The 12872-nt window shown below is 45.3% G+C and overlaps 1 protein-coding gene across 1 annotated transcript in view; it reads left to right on the top strand.

Annotated features, from left to right (window-relative positions):
* LOC147629866 (potassium transporter 11-like) overlaps positions 1–12872 on the top strand; it is a 51470-nt gene that overhangs the window by 16800 nt on the left and 21798 nt on the right. Inside the window, exons 4-6 of the mRNA XM_086811396.1 lie at positions 3066–3116; positions 3231–3491; positions 3575–3627. Coding sequence (XP_086667522.1) covers positions 3066–3116; positions 3231–3491; positions 3575–3627 — 365 coding nt within the window. The remainder of the gene's footprint in view (positions 1–3065; positions 3117–3230; positions 3492–3574; positions 3628–12872) is intronic.

Raw genomic sequence — 12872 nt, forward strand, 5'->3', positions numbered from 1 at the left:
TCTGCAGAGAATCGAAACTTACCCACAATGCCCGTGAACGCCTGCGAACTGAAAAACGGAGGTCCAGACGCGCCCGAAACATGTTTTCTGCCTGAAAAATTGTCCATCGGATCATATTGTTGCCCTGTAGCTCTACTCCCACAAAGAAAGCTCCTAAATCAGATTTCGCTTTTGCCGATGCCTCCTCTCGAAGAGCTCCCAACAAGGGCGTAGCCGCCAACACAAAGAGGGAAGAGTAGATGAATCTCTTACCCTCGTACCGCTTCTTATGTTTCTCTTACTTGCCACTCAACCCTTAGCATAAACCAGGCTCTGATACCATGAAAAGATGCAAAAGGGAGGAGAGAGCTTGAGCTCTTACAAGCACACACACTCACACAAACCCTAGAAGAGAACACACAAGGTGAGAGGCTGAAAATTTTTCTTCTTCTTCACACAACAAAAGAGGTCTACAAAGAAGATAAGGTGACTAACACACATAATAGAAATATACAAGCGGTCCATAATGTGAACACGCTAAGAGGAGTGGGTAGATGTGGACTAGTTGGTGTAGTCTAGCTGTAGAATCTCTGGCGAAGATATGTTGGTGCTAGCTACCAAACCCTCTAGTGATATAAATGTCGAACAGTCATACAGGCGCCTCGTGAGTGTCAGCTCATGTTGAGCTTGGCATCTCAATATCTCCTGAGGTGGAATGTGTAGATAGTCCAAGATATGCTATGAAGTTAGCTGTCGAGGTTAAGTGGTAGAGTTCAAGACCGATCTACATCTGGATGTAGTGAAAAGCTATAGGAAGCTTTGGGTAGCGTTAATGGTAGGTAGCATGTCGAGGCGTTATAGAAAACGATAGGTGACGCATAGGTTCTTCATGTTAATGCCTTCGTTGGTTCTAGAAGTGGCATGGGCCCTTCAATATGAGGTAGTTTGGTAGAAATAGTCCGCATTCTAATATTGGTAGAATGAGGGCCAAACCACCATTGAATGATTTGCATGAGTAGATAACAATCCAGATCTTCATGGCACAACATGAGAGGATGTTCAAATCTAAAAGTGTGATGCTAAGAGATGAGGCTTCTTCATGGAAAAAATGTTGGCCAAGGTGAGGTTATGTTGGTGATGAATCACATGCATAGAAGCTCATTGGAGGTACCTATAAGGTCAAGGGGGTTTCTCTAGGCGACAGGTCGTACCATGGGCCAAGCTTGCACCCACACTATCGTCCCTCCATCCAGAGAGGTACCTAGAGGGTTGGTGTGATAAGGTTAGTTGTAAGTGCATGTGTAAGTGTGTGTTGTGAGATGCGAGAAGTGAAAATGTTGTGATGCCTATAGTAAAATATATAGGTGACGTGCATGGGCAATGGGCAGATTATGCGAAGACTTATCCAACTCAACTACTTTCTTTAACTCTCTTTGTTGCTTTCTTTGGTATTTACCTGTTCATAGGGAGTCAAGATTATTGCATTGTGTGAGGCATGGTGGTGGACTTTATGCATGGCTCTGTCCACACAGTTGCAATGGAGCTAGGCGGCCTCTGTGGCTCAAAGGATTTGGCATTATCGAGCACTTTGGATAGAGGAAGTGTGGATGAAATGGGTGGTGGGGTTAAAGCCAACGCCACGAAAGGTTCCTGTTGATTTGAGGAAGGTCCAAGGGATGGGTCGTACCACCCACCATGGTACCTTTATCTATTATGAGGCTTAATGTAGGTTTGTGAAAAGAATAGTGCTTATGTGTATATTACATACAAAGCCCATGGATATTGCAGGTGGTGTGCATGGGGTATTGAGAAAAAGGTGGGCCCATGTATAAGCTTCTTCTGGTCAAAACTCCTGCACTCTACCATACACCAAACCATATCTCTTTGTGGGAATATGTATGAGTGTCCTTCTTGAGGTGTTGGCTGTGAGGGCTATTCTTACCACTACTGCTAGCTTAACTGGTTGAGCAGATTCTCTACCAACTTGTCCATGCTCATGTCCTTGACTAGGACTCTGGTTGTAGGCACCCTTGACTGATGAGGCCTTGGATGATGCATCCCCTATCTTGAGTGGATGACTTCTAAATTGTCTTGTAGATTATCTACGAGGTCTAAACTGCCCCATTGTAACACTCATAAAGATATAGCACCTAGACCTATATAGAGATGGTCACGAAGCCTCTTTCTCTCAAGATCAATGATAATCGATCGATTGAGTGATAGATCATCTAATGTGTCATCATCGTCTCACGGGTGCTACATCTCATGTGATGTTACTTGTTCTAGCAGTGTGATCTCGTTTCTCCTGATTAAGGTTGTATGTGTGTGCAATTGGGCTCTATTTGGCTCCACTAGTAGGTGCGAATTCCACAAAATGTGTGTCTTGTAGCTAGCCTTTTCTAGAGACCTAAACTACTAGTATGGTTCACCTTCAAGGGAAAGTCCGAATGAACAGAACCTGGTGGGATTATGTGGTAGGTTGGATGGGCGAATCCATGTTAACTAATGGGGTCGTTAACAATGAGGAGTTTGGGATCTTAGACGTTATTACACTTAGCAGAGAGAAAGCCAAAGCAGCTTTGAGAACAGTGATCAGGTCTACTAGAGTCAGATATCTAGTGGTCAGGTGAGGAAATGATGGGTATACAATCCATCATTATGCGTATATACAGGGGTAGAGAGCCCACATGTTTTAAGGAGAGCATTAGAAAGATGCCATGGATTAGGAGATGGTTGTGTTAGACGCTAATGAGACATGGGATTTGCTTGTCACTATTGGATTTCAGATATCTAATGCTGATTTCTCACTTTATGTGAGAAAGACTACAAGGATTGTGCTAATAGTGGTAATCTATGCTGATGACTAATTGTGTGACCCTATTTGCATACGTTGAGGACATTCGACAAGTTCTCAATCATTACTAGACCCAATTATGCCACCAAACTTTTCGTGTTCCGACACTCAAAGAGTAAAATAAGAAGTGAAGTGATGCAACCATGAATGTAAAACATTAGCGTGTGGATCTTCTAAAGAAGGGCGTTGATTGTTGGCACTAATGTCATGTTTTTTTTTTAATTATTGGCAGTTCTATCATCTGTTAGTGGAGTCAAAGTCAACGACCCAAGGATTAGCAATGGTAAAACTCTCCAATAAAGAAAACAGATTCCATAAGCTTATTTTTTTTAATGTTTGTTCTATTACCCATGGTCAATGTTGGTGACTCATGCAACTCTCAAACTTTCCTGTTCAGACTTTGTTGTTGGGGTTGCTTGTGTCATCTTGGTGGGCCTATTTCTTTTACAGCGATTTGGAACAGATAAAGTCGGGTGGATTTTTGCTCCAATTGTCCTCACCTGGTTTCTATCCATTGGAATAATTGGGGTATACAACATCATCAAGCATGAACCCGCCGTTTTTCGAGCCCTCTCCCCCTACTACATTGTCCACTACTTCGTTAACAACAAACAGAATGCTTGGGTCTCGCTTGGGGGAATTGTACTAAGTATAACAGGTAACTGACATGGCTTAAATCTACCTCTTCCTTGTGTTTCTATCCAGCTTGAAAAGGCATTTTGAAGTGTGATTTCTTTGCAGGAACGGAGGCTTTGTATGCTGATATAAGTCATTTCTCTGTTTCATCTATTCAGGTAATTCTGAAGCCTATCTTCTGAAAATATACATTCAAATATGGACACTTACCTCGAGGCAATTGCCAGTTTTTTTTTGTGTGTGATGGAAAAGAGACTTCTATTAAGTATGAATAGACCATACGGCTAGAAGCCAGAGAAAAGAATCATCATCCCAAAATGTATAGTGATCTCAACCAATCTAGGGCACAATGGTGCCAAGAGAGTCCTGTGAGGGTTGATGAGAAAAAGACCCCATGATCTCACTCCCTCATGAAAATAGTGCGCTTTGCTTGCGCATGCCCTCTAGAGCCTCTGTGCATGTGGCCCTCCAAATCTGCCAAGTTGTGATTCAGGCAATGTATCTCCTAAGATCTCCAAAGTGGTATCAATCCTCTGCAGAGGTGGTGTATACTGTGTATGAGGAAGTTCCAGTAGCATGCAACGTTGTGCCACATGTCTACACATAACAAAAATATGTGGACCAGACTCAGTGAGCCAAGCAATAACACCCCATGCAACATAGATGGTATTTCTCCTCAATCTGCTCATAAGCTGGGCTATAGAGCCCCAAATCCTCTGAGTAGCTTTACCTCCCCATATGCAATGCTAGGTGGATGCAAGCCTCTGCTCCGTAGAAGACTTTTAAAATCTTTTTGTCGATTCAAATGTCTCCCAGCCTAGCCGCTACATATATTCGGAGGCAACCAAAGGTCACCCAATCTCATCTCTAATGAGGTCATTCTACATAATGGGTTGTCTATCAGCCTCATCCTCTGATCTAGGAAGCCTCAGTCTAAAAAAAGGTCTCATGCTGCCCTAGGCTTTGATAATGGCTGCTATAAGCGGAGAGGAAAGTGCCCTATACTTTGCCTTAGTAGTAAAGATGATTCATTGATTTAGCATCCAATCTCCACCACCACGAGGCATACATCCGGAGATATGAAACATAAAGAAATTCTTCTAAGGCTCATTGCGTGGAAGGAAGCCTCTGACCGCTAACTTGCAAAGCAATGCTCTGCATTGTATATCCGGATCTACAATCCCCCTTCCTGCTTGGGACTTCTTGTGTGGGACGTATAATAGTTTCCCAAGAAAACTTTGGCCCAAGTGTCAAGTGTACCATCCAAACTTCACCAGAGAAAGTCGTGGATCAACTACAGCTGACCAATGCAATCACGAGAGAAACACCAACATGAGACAATGAACCAAACTAAGGCAAGCAGTACTTGGTTAACCACCAAGGCTCTAAGTGTCCCAATACGAGCACTTCTAATACAATCCTGAGAGAATTTTTTGCATAAGGGTTCCTTCAAGGAAATCCCAATCAACTCTATCATATGTCTTCTCAAAGTCCAAGAATAAGACAATAAGATGGCTAGGAATTGGTTGCTTTCCTTGCCCCTTCATTCGCCTCCCAAAAAGAGAAGATACTATCAAAGATGTTGCGTATCATGAATCACATCCTGCAATAGTGGCTACAATCTCGTGCTTACTGCTTGGGCAAGTATTTCGTCCCAAGCAATATGAAGGCCTCCATTGACCAATATGAAGGCCTCCATTGACCAATATTCGTCTTATCATCGCCTTTTGGGATAAGGTGAATAGGACCCTCAGTATGAGAAGAAGGCATACTCCTTGTGTTTTACATCTCTTGAAGGGCCATAGTGATACGTACCCCAAAGTCATCTCAAAATGTCACGAAATATGTGGGTGAAAGGTCATCATCCCTTGGACACTCACCATGAAGTAATGCATGGAGTGCTTGCTTGAATTCCTCAGTGGAGAAAGGGGCATCAAGTATGTCCTCTGTGACCATATGCTACAAAATAGCCCAAACCTAACGCGGTGCTCTATCCCTCTCGAAGACAATAAAAGTCAGAGGCAAACCTCCTTACCATAGAAGGATCTTAGTGAAGTGTGCTCTGAGTAACCTGCAACTGCTCAACACTTTCTATCACATGCACCCATGTATTTAGGTGCTATGTGACACATTGGCTCATAATCAGTGCTACACTTGCACAACATTAGCACCTTGTAGGGATTTATTTTGTCGTATGTTGTGACCCCATTGTGAGCCCTAGTTGGTGGACATGTCAGGCACAAGCTACGTAGGTCACATCTGAAGCCTTAGGTGTTGGTATGTCACGTAACCCACTTGGAGAATAGTTGCATATAGGTCATCCTAGTGTAGTAGTCTATAACAAGCATGTAGAAGCTTTAGGTATCATTGATATTAAGGGCCTTAGGATTAGCCTTAGGGCCAACCATCCATACAGGTTGCCCAAGAGCCATGCAAACCATGGGCCTCTCCCATGCTGGCCCGGTTGGCCAGCATGGGAGAGGCCCAGTCGGCTAGCTGAAAAGGCCTGCAGCCACGCATGTATGAAAGCGCCTGCATGAACAATATTGTCAGCCTGTCGTGGGCATAAGTCATTAGGCCGACGTCATAAAAGTGGCCGATTTGGTGTGGGTGTGCATATATAAGCCACCCTGACTTCCATTCATGGAATCATCTAGCTCTTGCATAATTCAGCAGTGAATAAAGCAGTTACCATGTGTGCCTAGGTCCCAGGACTTGTGCATGCATATCTTCAACATAGCACCCTTAGTGTGCTACAGTCCAAAGCAGCCTGAAGTCATCTTCAACATTCAGCCATTAGTCTCGCATGCCCTCAGCAGATCTGGGTATGCATATTGGCTCCCGAAGTGGCTTCTAAAGTGCCTTCAGACCGCATGATGGTTCAGCCGAAGTTTGATCTTCTTCATCCTTACATTTGGCATTCCACAGTCAACCATTTTCAGTAAGTTCTTGGTAAAGTCTGCATTGTGAAGTAGTTCTCCAAAGTAATAAAAGAAAATACTCCTGCTTGCAGGATGGGGCCCTTAGGTGGGTAGTTGGGACCCCATCTAGTGTCAACTCTCCATCTTCTATCTCTACAACTCTATCTCCTTGTTCAAGAATTAAAGTGGATTGCTTAAACTCACTCAAACGTTAAGGTATAAAGAAGGCCTTGCTCTGTGTTACATGATTGTACTAGTTGCATGCTGCATTGGTATCATAGCTTTTGGTTGTGACCCAGCTTGGGTACCTAAAGTGAGCATCTCGTGGATGGTAAAACTGAGGTTGGGAAAAACCACCCAACTGTCCACCACCATGTCAGCAGAAGAAGTAGAAAGTTTCAAACCACCGAAGAAGAAAGCAACAAAGAAGACACCACCAAAGAAGAAACAACACTTTCACAAAGCAACAAAGATTTCATCCAAGAGCTGATGGAGCAAAACAGACTGCTAAAGCTAGCAAAAGAGGTAGAAAAGACTAAAGCGTAGCCTCCAGAGTAGGGTCCCATGGAATTTGAACGTATGCTTCTCCTAATGGAGCAACAAAGATGTCAGGAACTTGCTGAGGAATGAAAGACAAACACAGGGTTGAAGAAGACTAGCACTGTGCAGAACTCATGGCTGTGGAGCATTAACACAAGCTAGATCAGGAAGCCATGCAACTCTAGCATTAGCAGATATTGGCAAGTCGCGCCTCGTGCCTAGACGGGTCCTTGTTGCCCTTCGGCCTCCGTGCCTGGCCGCCCTACAGGCGAGTTCCACCCGTGGCGGTACACCTACGGGTACTCACTTAATGTTTTGGCGGGTCCGCGTGGCAGTGTTGGCAGGCGTGAGCCCTTGCTTGCTTAGAGCAACTGCCGGCCTTGAGCCCTCGCCGCCGAATAGCACCCGCCACCTTTTGGCCTTGCTGGTGGCGCCCCTACGAAGCGGCGCACCCCTACGAAGCGGTACCTCTTCGCTTTGCTGGCCGTCACCTTTACACCCATAACTTAAGGCTTATAATTAAGCCTTATTATATACGTGGCTTCCACCAACCACGTGAAGCAGCCGGCAGCCAGCACCGAACGGCCACCCGCCAGCGAAGAACAGCCGCCGACCAGCACACACAAAAAAAAAAACAACAAAAGAAGGAGAACCCGCCAGCGCAAGGAAACCGGCAGCAACCAGCGCTAAGCAAAAAAAAGGCCAACGGCAGCATGTGGCTTCATCAGCGAATTCTGCCAGCCACTTCCCAGGTTCGTTCTCTCTCCTCCAGCGCTGGCCCATCTGCAAGCACCATCTTGTGCGCGCAATGGCAGACGAAGTTTTCGATGTGCCCGTTCCGTATCTCTCGTATGTAGACAAGGTTCCCAAAGATGAACTGCCGGCGAATCCTCTCCCTTCACAGGAGATTATTGTCATCCCAGATTCACCCCTGTCTGAGCCAGAGGTGATCATTATTCCCAATTCCCCGACCCAGAGCCCGAACCTGTTCCAGAGGCAGTACCCGTCCCAAACCAGTTCCCGCACCAGTTCAGTTCCTGCACCAGTTCCAATTCCTACACCACAGGCATCACATTTGCCCCAGGATTATCTGAGTGCCGGGTAGATGCGGTGAACAATGTTATGATCAAGAGATGGCCTCCATATTGATGGCTATAAACAAATCCTTGGAGCAGCAAAATGCACAGCAACAAGCTGCATTCCAGCGGTTTCAAGCCATGTTCCATCAACAACCAAAAGCTCGTATCGATGGGCTTCAGCATGTTTCTCAACAAAAATTCTCTCACCCTAAGCATGGTTCTTCAGAGACAACCAGACACAAAGTATCTTCGTGCGAGCAACGCAAGCCTCAGCATGGATATTCTTGGAAATGTTACGGTTCTAAGCAACCAACTTCTTATTGGAATCATCAGCAACAAAAGCAGCAACATGAAGCTTCCAAAGGATCACATCTTGGAAAGAAATCAGCCATATCAAGATGGGCTTACTTAGTGGCACGTGTGTCCGACCCTAGTCGAGTACTCGGTCGTGAACGCCGCGACATTAGACAAGTTTCCCCTCGCGAGCAATGCCCTACATTCAAGTCCTTGCAAGCTCTTGGTGGCAGTGTTGAAGACTTACTCATTCTCACGTTGTGCAAGAGGATCCTTGAGAGGTGTAAGAGGCGCAAACAACCTCAACCTCCCACTTCTATATTGGAAGCCTTAATACCTGCTGAGAAAACTGAAGATTCAGAAGATTCTTGTACATGTGTGACAAATACAATGTCCACAACTCCTTTCTTGCTGTGACCTAGGCAGAAGCAATAGCCTCGTCACCGCCCGTGCAAAACGGAGTCTTTGTCTCTGACCAGATACCTGACGCCGTGGTGAATGATGCTTCTTCTTCAAAAATGAAGACTCCAGTCCTTACCTTCAGTGGTGCAAAGGATAAATCGGACGCAGACTCTTGCAGCATGACTTCAGTCGTTACAAATAAATCTTTGGACATAACTTGTTCCGAGAACAACTTTCTAAGCAAAGAAAACCATATGGAAGATATTTCTTCTTCATCTACGACAACCCTTGAAGACATCCGTGTTCCAGACAAGCCAATGGAATCCCTTTCAGATTTCCAAATGATGGTCACTAACCAAATGCAAAGTTTGGTGACACAATCCTTGATATTGGAGATTCAAGACAGTTTGCTTATGGTTTCTCTAAAGGCAAATGAAGATTCAGTCTTTTCTTGGACAAAGCTCGAAGTTACCAATGATGTTAACAAAAGTTCTACTCAAGTTACAGATATGATTCTCATGCTTTTGGTAAAGATGAGACAAGTTGCAGATGCAGTTAATATTCAGTTTGGTATATGCAAGATTGTTATGGTCGACAATAATGCCATGACATGGGATCTAGCAGCTAGAGCTTTGGATGCAGAAGAAATTCAATCATTTCCCTTCTTCCAGAGTCTAAATAACTACCCCTGGATTTCATTTTAAGTGGGAGGGAATGTCACGATTGTGACTAACTCTCTTAATCTCTCCTTAATTACTTATTAATCCCTTATTAACTGAAAGGACACCTCTGAAGGGTCACACCCTTACACATGGTTATTGGGGTAAAGGCATTATGCCCACCCTTATAGTGTGTACAAGCCCATAAGTTATAGTACATAGTACACTTAGTACTTTTAATGTACTAAGTGCACTATGTGTACTAGTGCAATATACATGTGTGATAGGGGAGTCACACACTCAATAATATGGAGTTGACTTATCCCCACAACTCTCTCTCTCTCTCTCTCCCTTCTTCTCTGTGTATGTCTCCCACACATGAACTCTAACCCTAACTCCCATTCAACTGGTATCAGAGCCTCAAGCTTAACTCAGCAGTGGAGCAGTCGTACTGTTATGCTGAATTCTGATCTGAGCTGAATTCTGGTCGTGCTGAATTCTGATCTGAGAATCGCCTTGCCTTTTTTGGTCGCTGAAACCGATCCCGTCAAGTGGGAAGGACTCCGTTGGACACCCACACGCTTAAAAGCACAACTTTAAAACCACAAATATGAAATGGACAACTTAAAACAACTTGAAATTAAATGAACAGAAATGGAAAGATGGACACCAGCACTGGGGCCGGAACGGGCCGACCCCCCCCTCAATATATGATATATTTATTGGGAGTATTTAATGAATACAATGCTCCATGGGTTCTGAGAACCAGAAAATGTCCATGTACATATGAAAACAGTACCAAACAAATAGGCTCGAATTTCGATGTAGAAGCTCGAAGCAGAACGACCACTAGAGTGGTCCAATCTCTACGGTCCTGTGCTTTCACTGGACTCCGCGGAGAGCGCCTCACTGGTGTTCCGAGACCACGCACAAACAGGCGCTCTCGTACTAACGCCTGGCTCTCCCGATCTCAGCACCTTTGGACCGAGGTTCGCCAATACAGCTTGGACAACCCGGCACCGAACGGGTGTTGGCCGAGCGGGACGAATCTTTTATCAGATTTAAACATATAATACTTTACTCAAATCTGTAAATCACTTACTTGTAGATGGTTGATATGAAAACCAATCCTCAGAGTATGATGAAGTCTTCCAGGTGATGTGAAGTCTCCTTGTAGAACACCAATGGAGATAGGTTGTACCACCTTTGTAAGAGAAAACAAGCAGCACCTATTTGCCAATTTACTGCCGCCTGTAGGAGCATGTAAGAGGGTTTTGGCTGCAGCCTGTAGTGTAGAAGATAGGGCAGCCTATTAGTAGCCGCCTGTGCGATCAGCCACAGCAATGCCTTGGTGAAGGTGGCCCACGTCTGAGAGCAGTGGAGAAAAGGCAGCGCAGCCTGTAGGAGCAGCCGCCTGAAGAAGCAGCAATACAACAGCCACCGGGTAGAGGAGGGAGAAGTAGCCGTACAGCAGAGAAGTTGCAGCCAGCCGCCAGAGGAGTGAGAGAGACAGTCGCCTGTAGGTGTGGTTGCAGCCAGCCTGTAGAGGGGCAAGCGCAGCCAGTAGAAAAGATGGCAGCCGCCTTTGCGTAGGAAGAGCAGCCTGTAGGAGATGGCGTGGAGGAAGCAGCCGCCTGCAACTTATACTCAGCCACCTGTAGAGAGGCAGGCGCAGCCAGCAACAGCAGAGGGTACAGCAGTAGTGGCAGCCAGCCGCCTGGGGAAAGTAGAGGCAATCACTTGGGGCGTGTACAGCCACCAGCCACGATGGAAGAGATGGCCGCCTGGTTCCTTTTTGAAAGGTGATGAATCAACGCCAGATAGAGACGATGAATCCCATGCTTGAGAGGAAGGTTTCTTTAATAAAATAAATGTGAAGATAACCTTAGTGATACCCACGCATGCATGTGGGGGATTAGTGGGGGTTGGTGACCATGCCCACCCCCACACTCACTTAAAAGTGAGGCTCCCCACCTTGGCCCCTAAGTGGGTGCCCAAAGGGGGTGCCCACTTTTAAATAAGTGTGAACCCCTAACCTTATAAAACAAAGGGGTTAGAATTTAAATATTAAAACAACAAGTACCATATACTTACCACCTGCTCACATGCACTGAAACTTGTCAGAATACAAGGCAGACTTCACGACTCACTGGCAGGCGTCCCCGCTCAGTAACACGTTAGGCAAGCAAACACACAAATACATGTCATGCGAAAACAGTTTCAAACATGCAAAATATGTGTGCATGTGCAAAAAGTAACATGGACATATCTCCCGTTCATGGAACATGTACAAAATATCTGTCGGCACAAAACTGGCACGACATAAAACACAAAACCTGGTCTTCCTATGGAGTGACAGTCCCATAGGTAAGACACAGTTCCAGGCACGAGTTTCCCTATGGTGTGACAGTCCCATAGGTAAAACACGGCACGAATACTGGCTCTTCCATGGCGTGACAGTCCCATGGATCGAACACAGTCCAGGTCATACACGGGTGGCACTGGTCTGGCTCCCGTCCATACGACACCATCCTGCTAACACACGGGTGGCACCAGTCTGGCTCCCGTCCATGTCAGCAAAATACTGGCCTCTTCACACGAGACACTGGCCTGGCCTCAAGTGAACGAGACGCAAAAACTAGGAATGGACCAAATGGTCGGCCAATTGGTGACATCCCCCCGGGCTTCTAAAGAGTTGACCTCAACTTAAAAGCCTCAAGATATGCCTGCAACAATTGCGGATAATCTGCAAAGTAATCTTCATTTACCCATTTGGCATCAATAGGTAAATAATTCTTAAACTTCACAAGGTATCTCCTGGAAAGCTTTCCTGCAGGTAGCTTTCTCTCCTTGTGAAAAACAATCTGTTCTGGCTGGAGGATCTCCTCAAGCTCTTCAATTTTTGGTGGATCTTCTGTGACAGGCTCATCAGGATCTGGCCCCACATATTTCCGAAATAGACTCACATGAAAAGCATTGTGAATCTTCCAATGACTAGGTAGAGCAAGCCTGTAGGAGACTTCATTGATCTTATGAATCACCTTGAAGGGTCCATAATAGCGAGGAGAAAGCTTAGGATATGATCCTTCTCGTCCTGGCCTCTTCCGAAGCCTAGCCTTCTCAAATTTCAGCAATACCCAATCACCTTCTTTGACTTCCATGTCCCTTCTATGCTTGTCAGCAGCCATTTTATGCTTATCCTGAGATCTTGCAATGGCTGTCCGCACCTGACCAAAGGCAATATCCAAGTCACGAACATATTCATCAGCTGCAAAAATCTCATCCTTGGTACGAAGGATGGGTGGCAAGACCGCTTTGCCATAAATAATCTCAAACGGAGCCTTTCCTGTGGAAGCATGGATTGTATTGTTGTAGGCAAACTCAACAAGTGGAAGATACTTCTCCCATGCAGTCTTTTGATCTGCCACATAACATTTCAATAAATCCAACACAGCTGAATTTGCAGCTTCACTTTGGCCATCCGTTTGGGGATGATAAGCTGATGAAA

The sequence above is a fragment of the Cibotium barometz genome, chromosome 17, assembly GCF_041138505.1.
Source record: "Cibotium barometz isolate CiBa-2024 chromosome 17, ASM4113850v1, whole genome shotgun sequence".
Taxonomy (NCBI): domain Eukaryota; kingdom Viridiplantae; phylum Streptophyta; class Polypodiopsida; order Cyatheales; family Cibotiaceae; genus Cibotium; species Cibotium barometz.